Source organism: Lutjanus erythropterus, chromosome 15 (genome assembly GCF_056507025.1).
Source record: "Lutjanus erythropterus isolate fLutEry1 chromosome 15, fLutEry1.hap2, whole genome shotgun sequence".
Lineage (NCBI taxonomy): Eukaryota > Metazoa > Chordata > Actinopteri > Lutjaniformes > Lutjanidae > Lutjanus > Lutjanus erythropterus.
In genome coordinates, this window is record NC_139331.1 from 6,476,402 (window position 1) to 6,490,521 (window position 14,120).

General features: G+C 37.7%; 1 protein-coding gene across 4 annotated transcripts in view; it reads right to left on the reverse strand.

Moving 5' to 3' along the window:
- cnih3 (cornichon family AMPA receptor auxiliary protein 3) overlaps positions 1–14,120 on the reverse strand; it is a 123,876-nt gene that overhangs the window by 21,927 nt on the left and 87,829 nt on the right. For all 4 annotated transcript variants that reach the window (XR_014771941.1, XM_084737882.1, XM_084737880.1 and 1 more), the window contains exon 4: positions 3,145–3,257. Coding sequence is in view for 3 of the 4 variants with exons in the window: in XM_084737882.1 (XP_084594008.1) it covers positions 3,145–3,257 (113 nt within the window). In the remaining variant the exon portion in view is untranslated. The remainder of the gene's footprint in view (positions 1–3,144; positions 3,258–14,120) is intronic.

A 14,120-nucleotide genomic window follows, 5' to 3' on the forward strand; every position in this document is an offset into this window, starting at 1 on the left:
GACTCCATTGGCAAAAACACTCATTTAACACGGGAGTTGCTGGTCTATCGCTGCCTCGATTTGTTAGTTTGTGTTATTGTGTGATGTCAGGGAATGTGAACTAACCCTTTAAAACACTAAAGTCACACAGTAACACAAACTAACCACTCAAGGCAGCGGTGGTTGAGGTAAAATGTTCTGCAGAGTAAAATTACTGAATTTGCCAATGGAGTCTGGTTGAGAGGGAGAGTTGTTTTGCAGAGTGGAATTTTTTACCTCTATAACGGCAATTTCCCATTGAAAAAGCCTGTCTGGCAGCAAGATAAAGCAGTGAAAATATTCTAAATATAGGGAACGCTAAACTGATGAGGGTAAAACCTGTTTTGCTGCTGACCCTGTCCACAGCAGTGCATTGCTTAGCTTCCAACACCAGTACTCCTGCTGCTTCTCCAAACCGTTAACCACCATCTACTGTAGGTAATACACTGACAATGGATAACTACCTCATACAACCCCAGTTAAAATAATCTCTACTGCCTGCAAGATGTCCTTCAACACAAATTTATATGGACAAGTTGCTCAAGCTTTGCTGCTAGCTGAGTTGTCAATCTAGCCCTAAAGCAACCCTCACACCAACAGATATAAACTCTGCAGAGCATCATTGACTTACATTCATACACATATACACACACCCACCCATATATGTTGGTGTGATCACATACTGTATGTATCCATGAGGTGTGTTAAAATAGCTCACCATCAGTGTGTCCCTCCCTCTCCGTCTCACTCTCCTCTGAATCACCTTGTCAATATTAGATCTCTCTCCTATCACTCACCCAGCTCAGCGTCCTGCCTCCCGCTACTTCCTCCTTCATTTCCCACCCTCCTCCATCTCTGCCTTACCCTCTCCTCAGTCTCTCTTCCTTTCCTTGTCTTCTCATCTCTCAGCTGTGCAGGAAGCAGCATCTGTAGCCGCTGGGCATCTGGCACAGTCTCCAATTAATGAGACAGCAACATGTTTTTTCTCTCCTCTCCTCTCCTCTCCTCTCCTCTCCTCTCCTCTCCTCTCCTCTCCTCTCCTCTCCTCTCCGTCTGCAACTCCCACCAGCTGAGCACATGAGCTTAAACCAATCAGGCTGCCAGCGGTCTGCGTCTAACCCGCACTGGTGGGAAGAGCAGCAACAAAGGCAGAAACAGACAAAGAGGGAGTAGAAAAAATTTCACTGACTGCCTTTTCAGAGGCTCCAGATGTGCTAGACTTTCTTTTAACTAACTTAGTCCCCTGTGCCAAAGAGCTCCATTGTCCAAAATCTATTAAAACACAGGATAACATGTCCCTTCATTGCCATGAACACACACACACACACCGTAGATTATTCTGACCCCAACCCCACATACAGAGTTTTACTGCTGTAACTATTCATTAGTGCACCAAATGTGCGTCAAAATAGTCCCCAACAGATGTTCTGTTTCCCCCTGTTTGAGTAATGTTTGCTGAAAACTACAGTGACCAGCTGTTTTAGGAAATGATTTAGTCTTTTTTTTTAAAGATGAAATTATACATTTATCTATATTTGTAAGTCTGTCTTGCAGGAGGAAACAACAGCCGTGGGGGTGAGAGCCACAGCGACAGATGGACTGGAAGTTTTGGTCCTTTTTATGGGATTTGTTTACGAGAAGAAAAATATAGAATCAGTGTCTATTTGTCATGTACCAGGTTGGGAGGGTTACTTTAAAAATATATCATAGTTACTACTGTTACTGTATTTTACAGTACAGTAAAAATGCAGTCAGTAATGTCATCCAAGTATTACAATATTAAAGTAATGAAACATCACTACTTTCCAACATGTCAATGTCTATTTTTCAACTCTTTCCTGTAATGGTTTTATTATCAATTAATCTGTCCATCTGACCTTTGTCTCCATGAACAAATTAGTTGTTTGGTCCTTAAAATGTCAGAAAATGGTGAAAAATGTCGATCAGTGTTTTGCAAAGTCCAAGATGACACCTCAAACATCTTGTTTTCTCAACAACTCAAAAATATTCTGTTTACTGTCAGAGAGGAGTAAAGAAACCAGAAAATATTCACATTTAGGAAGTTGGAATCAGAGAATTTGGACTCAAAATGATTAATCAATTATCAGAATAGATGCAGATTAATTTAATATTTGATTAATATGACATTAATCGTTGCATCTCTAAGTGTTTTATGTCTGGTTTATTCGTTTGTCCAGCTGTTCCTTCCTTTGTTGTGCGCAATTTATTGATCAATTGACTGATTTAACAAAAAATGGCAAAAATTTCCTCCCAGTGAAGCATTTTTTTTTTTCACTAGAGGCCATGATAATAAATTGGCAGCTGTGTGTTCACTGTACGTGGTAGTATACTGTTCTTTATTTTAAAATAATCCTAATCCACATTTTACTAAATGTATCTGTAATCTAATTTCATCTCTTTTATCTGTAACTGTAATAGAGTATAGTTACTTTTTTTTAACATCCAGATAATGTACATACATGGTAATATTACTTTCACTATCACTATTGCTTTTTGTTATTATCATGTATAATTATGTTCAATATCATCTATGTTTACATTCATTATCTGGTGCAATTACTTTTCTACATCACTGCCAATATTACTTTTAATATAATTGCTATTACTGCTTTTTCTACTTAGCTACTTTTGTACTTAACTTATTTTACTTCTACCATTATTCTATTAGGCATTGTTTCTTTGTATTAACTCCTCATACACTTTATATTTTATAGAATTTGCTTCAGGATTGATAAAGTTCTATCTTATCTTATCTTATCTTATCTTATCTTATCTTATCTTATCTTATCTTATCTTACACTGTGTAACTACTTTCATTTCCTGGAGACTTCCCCTAACAACAACTATAACCACTACTTGCCCAGCCCAAACCCATACCCTAATCTTAACCTAAACCAAAACCTTACCCTAACCTTAAGCCAAGACTTCACCATAAATTTGCACGATGTAGATCAGGAGAACCTTCGTTTCATCCCCACAAGGAAGGCGGGTCCTCTCAGTGTGACTATATAAACAGATGTCATGTGTAATACATGTCCACACACACACACACACACACACACACACACACACACACACACACACAAGGAGGGATTGCATAGTCACCTCCACGTGTTGTAGAAGAGCAGGGGGATGTTGAGGCCCACGGTCAGCCACTCCTGGGCGCACAGGAACATGATGCAAAAGAGTCCATGGATTGAGTACTCTGGTAGCACCAACTGTAAGGAGACAGAGGCAGGAGGAAGAGGAGGATGAGTCAGACAGAAGAGGAGTGGATCGATTATTCACACTGATGAAGCTACTTATATGTCAGCAAGCAGAGAGTCAGGCAGCAACACTTTCTCCTTTTACTGCTTCTCTGCATTGCTTGTGATTAGCATTACAAAATGCAAATACTGCATGAATGACATTTGCTCTAATATTAGAAGTGCATGAATGAACCAGCACTATATTAAACCAAACTAAAGGGCAGTTGGTTAGCAGATGCCACATTATCATTTTAATGCCCACAGGTGTAAGAAAACACCTCGAGTATCATCATTAGCATTCAAATCCTTAGCCTAGCCTATATTTAGCCACTGCAAATCTGTCTATCTGCAAGCATTCCAAATGGCTAAATGCCCCCATCTAGATTATGGAGAGCTTAGCTTCACAATGGGCAGCACACACTGATGGCAGGGCTCCATCATTATCATAATAACTGGAGGGCTCGGCCCTCCGAATGCAGCAAGCAAGACAACCTCCTGGCAAAGCGCGAGGTTGAGAATAATGCGCGCGAGTCCTCGCCACCAATCCTCCGCCAATCCCCGCTCCCCCTTAAGCAACAAGGCACGCTTTTGTTCTCCGAAATAAAAAGTTGAGGGAAGTTGAAAGAAGATTATATTTGTACAGTTTTATAATGATCCATAGTGAGAGAAAAAAAGAAAAAGAAAAGAAAGTTGGAATTTCATACACTTGCAGTCAGTTTGGCTAATTTAAAGTAAGGCTGCACATGTTTCAAAAGTAGGCTTAGACATAGAGCCAACTTAAATACACTTTGAAGGGAATGAATGTGGCCAAAAGCATTTTCTTGTTACTTAAAAGAGTTCTTCTGTTCACTACCATCATCACTGACTATGATTTTTAAAGAAATTAGATTTTTTGTGGGGGCTTATTGTGGAAATGTTTTTTCCTCATGTATACCTAAAATTCATATTTACCCCTGTATTCATGTAATTTTATATTTACTATGTACAATGTACACATTGCTCTGCACTTAGTTAAGTTGTTCATGACCTCATGTTCCCCTTAGACATTAGTGTCCCTGTATGCAGGTGTAAGGTCAGATGTAAGGTCCCCATAAACCTTGATTCCACTTACATAGCTCTTGTTTGATCTTGTTTGTAGAAAACTACTGAGAACTGTTTATGAAGGTACCACTCTTTACTTAAAGTAAATGCAAAGACAAGCTTGAGCAATTAGCCTTCCCTCCTTCACTTCGTCTATAGTGCAACAGACAAGTAAGCTCCACAATAGGAGAAGCCAAGTCAGATATAAAAGAACTAATAAAATAAAAGTTAGTGTCCAGGCTGCATTAAAATTTTGAGTTGACTGATTCTGAAAGCACAAGTTGAGGTAATTTTGTAATGATTCAACATAAATAAACTTTTCTTGTCAGATAAACTTGACATTAATGCAGTTGTGCTTGAGAAAAACTGTTCAATAAGCTTGAGCTGTTAAGGTGAACCAACAAATTTTCAGTCACACTGATAAACATTACAAACAAATTTGATTGCCTTTCACATTTCATCTGTTTGAAGAGTTAGTTCACACAAAGACTTTTAACTCTCAAACAGTGCATGCTGGGAAGTCTGCTAATATGTTGATCATGTGTCTTTAGAAACTTCATCTAATGAGTTGATTGAACTCTGTACAGTACATTCATTTAACTTATCATTTCAAGTCAAAACACTTCAAGTTAGAAGAACTCATGTTTATAAGTTATGAAGTGTTCTGACATTAATACTGCAAATTTTGAATTTAATCAACTGGAATAAATAAAACTTTTACATTTACGTTACCATAATAAGAAAAGATTAGTTGATTCTATTAAATTCCTGTGTGATTTTTACAGTGTGTTTACAGAAAATGATTTATTCATGTTCAATTCTTCTTTGTTAAACTAACATAACTTTTTCATGTCGATTTAAAGATCTTCTATTATGTTCAGTACCTTCAATTATGACCTGTTAAACTAACTTGAGTCCTTTATCTATTATGTACATGGTGTTTTCGTTTGATCAACCTCAATTGCTCAAGCAGGTCTCACTTAATTGAGTTATAAAGCTTAAATTGGTTTGTTAAACGATAATATGATAAAATCATGTTTACTGAAAATTATTTATTTAAATAATTTAAGCCCTGACAAAATGAAATTGTACAAGACTGAAATATGTTTGAAAAAGAAGTATAAATAAACTGAGTAGTATATAATGCATATTGTTAACTGAACAATCCTCTGTCTCTCTCTTTTTCATTGTAAGACCACCATCTTATGCAGGCTAATGTCACAGAAGCTAATGTTTGCAAGCTTTGAATAGATACTGCTGTGTAACTGACATTAGAATATGTTCACAGACTCTTCCCTGTCTCTCCTAGTGTTTATTTTTGTCTGTCACAGACAAACATTTCAGTGTTTCTTTTCACAAAAGTAAAATGAGGTCACACTCAGCGGGGAACACGTTCCACTCGCTCTCACTCAGGTCTGCGAAGACTTAAAAGCAACTGACTCAAGAGAATCTGACAATGGAGGGAAAATTCCATGTGTCATTGTGAATATTTCATAAATTATAGTCAAACCTAAAGCAGCAATAATTGATGTTATGACCACTAGAAGGCAGCACAACAAGCTAAAAACACATAGTTGACATATTTTCATTGTATAAAGTTGTTATGGCACCATTAGCATTCATTTGGAGTGCTTTTTGAGCCCACACAAGAAATATAAGTACCATAGTCACCCTCTTGTTTTTGTATCTGGTTCTTTAGCTGCTAAATTATCCACCAGCTAGTTATTAACTTTTCTGCTGTTTGGTGTAGTTAACAGTGGATTTATTGAAGCTGTTTAGGTGAAAGTATTCTGTGGCTGTTTGAATTAAGGTCGATAAGAGCAGTGAAATTTACCCCAAACAGTAAAGCTGTAGGCTATAAACTAAAAGAATAGGCGTCTTCAGACCAGCAAAGTTCTAAGAACAGTATTTCTTGTTTACATGCTGCAAGAACTGTGAACTATTGTAGTTCTGAGGGACTTTTTTAGCTCCTGCTTCAGAGTAGAAGGTACTGCCTCAGCAGAAGAGCAACCTTGAGCACATGAGCCAATGAAGCTCCTGTGATATGGGTAAATACCTCATAATGATAATGTCAAAAAATGGGACAAAACAGGGACAAACAGACCAACAGTGAAGTCCACACAGATGTGACGTTGCTATACCAACTGTCGGTTTACGGCACAATGCATTTTTGCATCACTCTGGTTCAATCCACGAAAATCCAACAGGATTTTACCATTCAGTTTTTTATTGTTACAGAAAATAAGCATGGTGGAAAACAAAAGTTTGATGTTTTACACATTTTGTTCAGCCAGATAATCTTCAGAAAGGGACACCACTCTTATGATTTTTCATGCATGAATACAGTCAGCAGAGGTAAAAACCTGAGGTTATGCCATTAATGAACTACACCAAAGTTGCATCAGTGTAACAACCACTAAGTGACTAGTGATCTGCATATTGGAGTTTTATGTCACAAACCTCTGTAGTCTCACTTAGCCACTTGTTAGCAACCTCCTTTTCTAAGACATGTAAAAGATTGAAATCACAAGTGTGGTGTTTAATAATGTATTTTATGTTGTACAGCAAAATGTGAAAACCTTATTTCGGGCAAATAACCAAAAACCAATTCAGGAAACCCACTGACTTTGAGACGAGGGAACTGGAGGCACAAAAATGCTAACCCATTTCTGGGTTTCAGGACTCAGTCCTGCTGCACTCTATTGGTGGTGTGAACGCAAACAGAAAACAAGCCCATGAAGGTGCATAGTTCTCAGGGAAGCTCCCCAGCGGGCAGTTCCTCTCGGGGACTCTCCAGAACTGATTGTACCAAAAATGCTTCTATAAACTGAAAGACAGTGAATAAAAAAGTCACAGTGCTGGAGTGAAGTGATAATTCTTTGTGGTTTTGTTTCTGTGAGTGACTGTTTTGCAGCACACATCCATTTGATTTATTGTTCATCTAAGAATATGAACTTGTGCAGCTTTATGTTCTTACTACATGGATGAGAAAAAAAGAAAAAAATCTATAATAAGTAATGACCAGAATTAATATTATACAGTCTAGTTCTCAAGGACCAACTCACTAGAATAATCAGCATTTCTCAACTTAAATGCCTGGAAATTTAACCAAAGTTTATGACAAGGTGCAAAACGCAGCTGATGTGCTTCTTTGTCACACTTTGAGTGTGTGTTGCTTTAGTTCCCTTTCTAGTCTTAAGAGTTGTGGAGAAATAGATGCAAAACCTTAGTCCCTATCAACCCGAAACCATCATTTGAGAGAAAAGCCTGCATTATAAGAAAATGAGAAAGCTTTGAAGTGTTGAAAGCGAGAAAAAAAAAGGGAGATGTAAGAATCCTAGATAAGAAAGTTGCCAGACAAAAAAAGTCTTGTAAGGAAGCACAGTGAAAAGAGCATAATGACTGGAGAGGTTTCCTGCTTCATCATGCAAAATGCTACAATTTTGTAAGACATTTATTATTTTTACCTCCATATAAAATATTCTTACTCACTGTCAGGGCAATTATTACAGACATTATACTTAAAACTATGATAATGAAACTTTTACATTTGTTCCAACACCAAATATCTGGTTTTATATGTCTATCAGCAGAAGAAGTGGTCGTTTTAGAATAATGGACGAAGAAATGAGGAAGTAGAGATAAGTGTGAAAGGCTGAGTCTAACTATAACTACGAATTAAGTCCCCCAAAAGGACATGTAACACTGTCGTCTGCTCCCGGAAAACTGTCCTCTTTATTAAATTCAGAAAAGTACATTTCAAGCCAAAATTGGCTCTGTGTCTGAATCAGAGGAATCAGTGAGATGTAGCACTCATATCCGAGAAAAAAGTTCTGTCCACAGAAAAAGCTAAAGGCAATTATGTGTGAAGTTTTTTCTCAGGCTAACACGTAATGATGCATATTGATGTAATGTGAATGGTTTCACTATTGTCAACAAACTACCAGAGAATTATCTCCTCTAGTTCCTCTCAGTTCTACTAATTATTTTAGTGTCTTTCAGCTCATTGTTTTGGTTTAACAGCTTTATTCTGGGTTCACTCTCATAAAATCCGTGGTGATTAACTACACGACCCGTTCAGCACCAAACAACACACACGGTTAGCAATTAGCTTGTGAGCATAGCATTCAGCAGCTAAAGAACTAAAGTCTAACCCTGGCCCCATTTTCTCTTGGACTTGGCAGAGACTAATGTTGGAGAAGTTACTAATATTTAGCAATTAATTCTTTCAAAAGTAAGTGAATCAGTTTACAATTACTGCACATAAAAGTAATTAGTTACTAGGAAAAATAACTTTTGTGTTACTTGTAAACGTCTGTTTCACTTCTTCTATTTATGCACATAACTACATAATTTTAGTGTCACTATTTATCTATCATTGTAGCCATTATCACTGGTCAGAGTTATTAATACTTCTGACCACCAGTTGCCAGCAATGACTAGCATTCTTATCTGTGAGCCCTAGTTTTGTCTTAGTAGTTCATAAGAAAGTTCACATCAACTGAACTGTCTTGCGCCACTGTGAGGTCAGGTGACGTCATCATGAACTGGGAAATTCAGGGACTAGGCTGCCTCTGTCAGACATCCTTAAAAAAAAGTTACATTGAAAGTTAAAAAGCAAAACATAAGAAATATTGAGCCCATTTAAATGTCAGTAATTGTGATTGCATTATTTAATAAAAAAAAAAGTAATTAGCTAGCTACTACTAGACTAGCAAGTCTAGTAGTAGTGGAACTTACAGTAACTTTACATTAGACCCAACACTGGGACCAAAATAGAGCTAAAATGAGATTAATATTACTCCAAATGTAAAAATGTATACAATAAATTTGTAATGTTCACAGCTTTACAAGTTAATAAGGTCATTATATGTCACCACTGTCGCACTATATTTTACAGTACACTAATAAGATGTAACAAGCCATAATTTGCATCAAATTAGACAAAAACTATAGGTAATATATTATTAATTAGTGCAAAGTTGTGTGTCTTTACTGCCTAATAAAATGTATTATTTCCATTTTCTAATTAAAGCTTGTTAGCTCTTATTAGGGTAACATGTTTTTTTACTGTTTAATAAAGAATATATTATTTCTAGTCTGTGCCTGATTTACTGATATACTAGTTACGGCTTGTTACGTCTTATTAGTGTACTGTAAAATAAAGTTTTAAGTAATTACCGAATGTGAAATAGCCAATGATGTTTCAAAAATACATACAGACTGTCACAATCACAGTGAAACAGTTCGACTGTGAGTAAATGTAGTTTAAAAATGACAATTTAAATGACAAATTATTAATTTTGTATTGAGTAACCCTAAATTACAAAAAAGGAAGAAGAAAGAAAGTTTTTTTTTATTTTAATACGGTGTATTAAGTTTCTTGTTGCTTTCCATACCTCAGCACCAGATGTTGCTACTTCCTAAAGCCTGAGAGTGTTGTAGATGATCATGTCAGATTAGACTAAACACATGTAAAATCTCTGGCTACCACTGGAGTTGGCACGCAACCAAAAAAAAGCCTCGCTCGCCACGCTACATGGGTGGCTGAAATCGCCTGCCATGCAAATCTTTGTGAACACCTGAATAACCCAAATGTCTTAGTCCACTGAAATCTGCACGGGCTTTCCACTGCTGTAGTTAATGTTATTCACAAAGAAAGCCACTTCACAACTCATGTATATTTAATAGCGAACGGGGCGACGCATTACGGCGCCATTCTGAACCGCCTGGCCTTGAACATCAGTGTATGCGCTGCCATAACAAGGCAGTGTTCAGGATGCATTATTCAGATGGCCACATGCCTCCTAATAACAGAAAAACACATTTTCACTGAATAGCTCTTCAACAGCGGGAGACGACAAAAACTGCTGCTAAGACAAAACCTAAATATATCCATTTGCTTTCACACATACAGCAGGGAAGCCATGCGCACACACACAGACACACACATACCAATGCAGCATGCATGTAGCACATGGATGCGAACACACACACACTCGCCCCTCCCCAAACAGACAAAGAGCTCATTAAAAAACAAATAGTCACACTGAGCTTTACGTTCTCCCTCTTCTGTCCCCCCTTGTTCAAATCCCTAATGCATGTTGGATGACAGCACTCAGATGAAAAGTACAAGCATGATACGTCATTCCAGCGACCACGCAACACTAAGGAGTACATAAAACTTAACTGACAACAAGACAAGAATGCGATGTGAACATGAAACAAGACGAAAACAGCTCGGTGTCCCCAAGTGGCCTTGTTAAAGAATGGAAAATAACTACAACAGTGTTATAGACGTTGAACATGTAAGCATGTATGATGTATGTTCTGTAATGTGCATGGTGTTGATTGTGATTATGTCAAGTCTTAAGCCAGCATCCACTAAAGACATAGGACAAGTGACTTAAACCAATTAAAGTTAAAGATTCAATATAGCTGTAATTTGGGAAATTACACATAAAACAAAATATTATACAAATGCTGCTCTATTTATTTGATACATGGGTGTTTGCTGGTGAGAAGCCTGTGAGGGATCACATCCTTTTTGCTAGCTGATTGAGATGCTCACAAAGAGGAGATGGATCTGTGGAATAGCAGGGAATTCCTGCACTGTCTCCAGTCAGGCTCAAGTCCCAAATGTGATGACGTATACTCAACTTGACAAAATCAAAAAAGACTTGCAAATCGACTTGTTACTTCACTTGCACTTGAGCCTTTTGACTAGAAAAAGTTACCCAAGATACCATCCCCCAAACCTAAAGATTATAAAGTCTGTTATTTAGAAAGTGTGAATCCATGAATCAGTTCATTTCTCGTCATTTCCTCAATTCAATAACGTACATGCTTTGAAGCAGGTCAGCACCTAATTCCTCGCATTCACTTTGTTTGAACCAATTTCTCAGAATCAAATCAAGCTGTAGCAAAAAACTGTTAAGAACTAATGTGACATTACTGAGCACCACTTGGAAAAAGTTATTTGAAAAGTAGTTCTGATCACAAATAAATACCATGCGAGGGTCAACAAAATAACAGATGGAGACAAAACGACTTCCAACTTTGAAGTAGAACAAAAAACGGCAAGTTGAGGCTCTGTTGTTAAAATGGCATTACATTTGGTGACGAGCACATTATAACTTGATCAGACTCAAAACCCGAAGTTTTGTACATGGGAATTTACTTGGGCCTTGCCTGTCTTGAATTGGGACCCTACTTGGGACTGTAGTGCAAACACGCACATACTTTTGACTCCGTCCCACCTGTCCATTACTGTTCCATTGTCCAATGGAAGCATTTCAGAATAACTTCTTCAGTCAGTCTGTCCTCAGACAAGAAAAACACATGGGCATTCCTTCTCCTGTGCCACTGAGTTCATCTGAGAAGTGACAGTCATACCAGGAAAAGCTAGTCTTGCAACATCTTTGTAACTATTGACAGGAAATTCATCTTTATTGTAAATACACTGTCAATAATTAAGTAAGTGTAAAATAATGTAAAGAATGATAATAATGATAAGTAATAATATAAAATAAGTAAAAGGCACTCTGCTCACGTTCCAGATGGAGACAGGAACTCTGTTTATAATGCAACTCATACTTCTTATACCTAAATGACAGAACAGGCTGATTGCCGGTGACTAAAAAAAAACAAAATATATGACCATGGAGAGTATCAGTGACAGTTTGCTTAGGTTTAAGCAAATAAACTACTTGATTAGGTTTAGGAAAAGTTTAAAAATGTGGTTTAGTTAAAACAAAGAAGTTGCATATGTCACATGACAGAAGTTCCGTATGGCATTACGTTCCAAACAGCGTTACGTTCCATGCAATACAACTTTCATACATACCTTAAAACTTTAAGGTCTTGCATTTGTTTTACCCATCCATCCAGCCGAACCTCCCTCTTGCATGGACTTTCTCGCTCTTTATACTACGTCATCCTCACTTCCTCTTTTGCGCTGGCCATACTTACTATAGCTACAAGGGGTTACCACCTAACAATATGTAAATATAAGCTTGTACAGATGATCCATACACCTGTTTTTCTGGCGAAGACAGCTGCTATAACAATGGTGAATTGTTACCAGATGCTGGAACACGACATGTTTAATGCTGAGTGGACACAGAGCAGGAGACAATCATCAACAAGCAGCTTGATGCTGTTGGCACAACTGTGGGCTGTGGCAATATATGAACATTTCAAAGACATGTACTGCGTCCACAGGCAACCCCAAATTCTTTAACTGAAGCAGTTTGAGGTTCTATGCACAGACAGGTACAAATACCACCACAGGGAGGCTGTGTACACCCTTCAAGGTCAGCTGCACAGTCTGGCAATTGGACACACCGAACTCCTGTCTGCTATTTACAATTTAAGCAGAAAGCAGAAAGTCCTATTTGCAGTTTCAATCCAGTGGTCTGACCACAAACTATTCAGTCAAGGTCTGCTGAGCAGCCAGGCCAATTTGTGTGAACAGCTGTGCTGTAATTCGTCATATTTTATCACCGTCTAATTACATTCAGCTATATGAAAACAGTGGTTGTGTTTATTGTTTACTGTCACAAACAGACTGGATGTATTCTTCTGCCAGGTCCAGAGCTGACCCTGCAATCCTCCTGAGCTTTCTGTTTCTTCATTTCATGGCTCAGTTAATGTTACATGTTTGTTGCTGGGAAAGAATGCAAACACACACATGCAAAAGGAAAATTATATACAATTACTAAAGCACACTGAACACCGCTGGCGACCCTGCTGTGACCTCTTTGCATTCAGTGAACATGTTCACTTTAAAAATGTCTTTGTGCGTGTGTGTGTGTGTGTTGGGATGTATTGGAGCATATGCATTAGATTTCCATGCTAATGCGTAACAAATTATTTTCTTCCTTCAGTCACAGATTGTCTAGTGTGTGTGTGTGTGTGTTGACAGAGGGACCCATCTGGGACTGTGCCTGGCTGGGACTGGAGATCTGTTTCTCTTGCTGCGGTGCCCGGAGGTCGTCCCTCACACCCATCTGATCCACCCAGCAGCAACACTGCCGAGGCCTCATTCATGTGGGAATCAGTCACTACAAGTATCCCATAATACACATCGTCACTGCACTTTGGAACACTTTGTACAGATGACCTCAGTAAACAGTTTCTTAATGAGTATTAGTCTTCAAGTCTTCTTCAATATGATATGGTGATTATTTTCTAAATTATGGTCCTATTTATAGTAAAATAACTTGATGATATAGCAAGTCTTGAAACTCTGATCAAACCGTCAAATTAGACCATACTGGTCAAATATGGATTAAGATATTGTTCTACATTGTCTATTTCTTACTTAAAATATTTTCTAAAACATAATTAAGTGACTGTTGTCGCACAAGAAAGATCATGACAAGGTGGTTGGGTGGTGTCAAAGATTTGCAAAACTTGTGTGTTTTATTGTGTGCATTATTTCTTCATTGTGTACACTATACAAACTGTTTTATAATGTAACAACACTGGGGTTAAAGTATGGGTAGGTTTAGTTTCAAAAAGCAGTTGGTTGCAATTTAAGGAAAGATCATGGTTTGAGTTTAAATGATCACTCTTGCAAGATCTTTTATGAATCTGGGGTTTCCTCATAGACACCACCAGGTGGGTGCCATTGTGTCTATTTCTGCCTGTTTGTCACCTAAAATGTTTTCAGAAACATAATTTAGTGATTATTTAGTTGTAATATGAGAAAGACTGCAGTCAGGCAAGCCACCATCATGTCTTGATTTG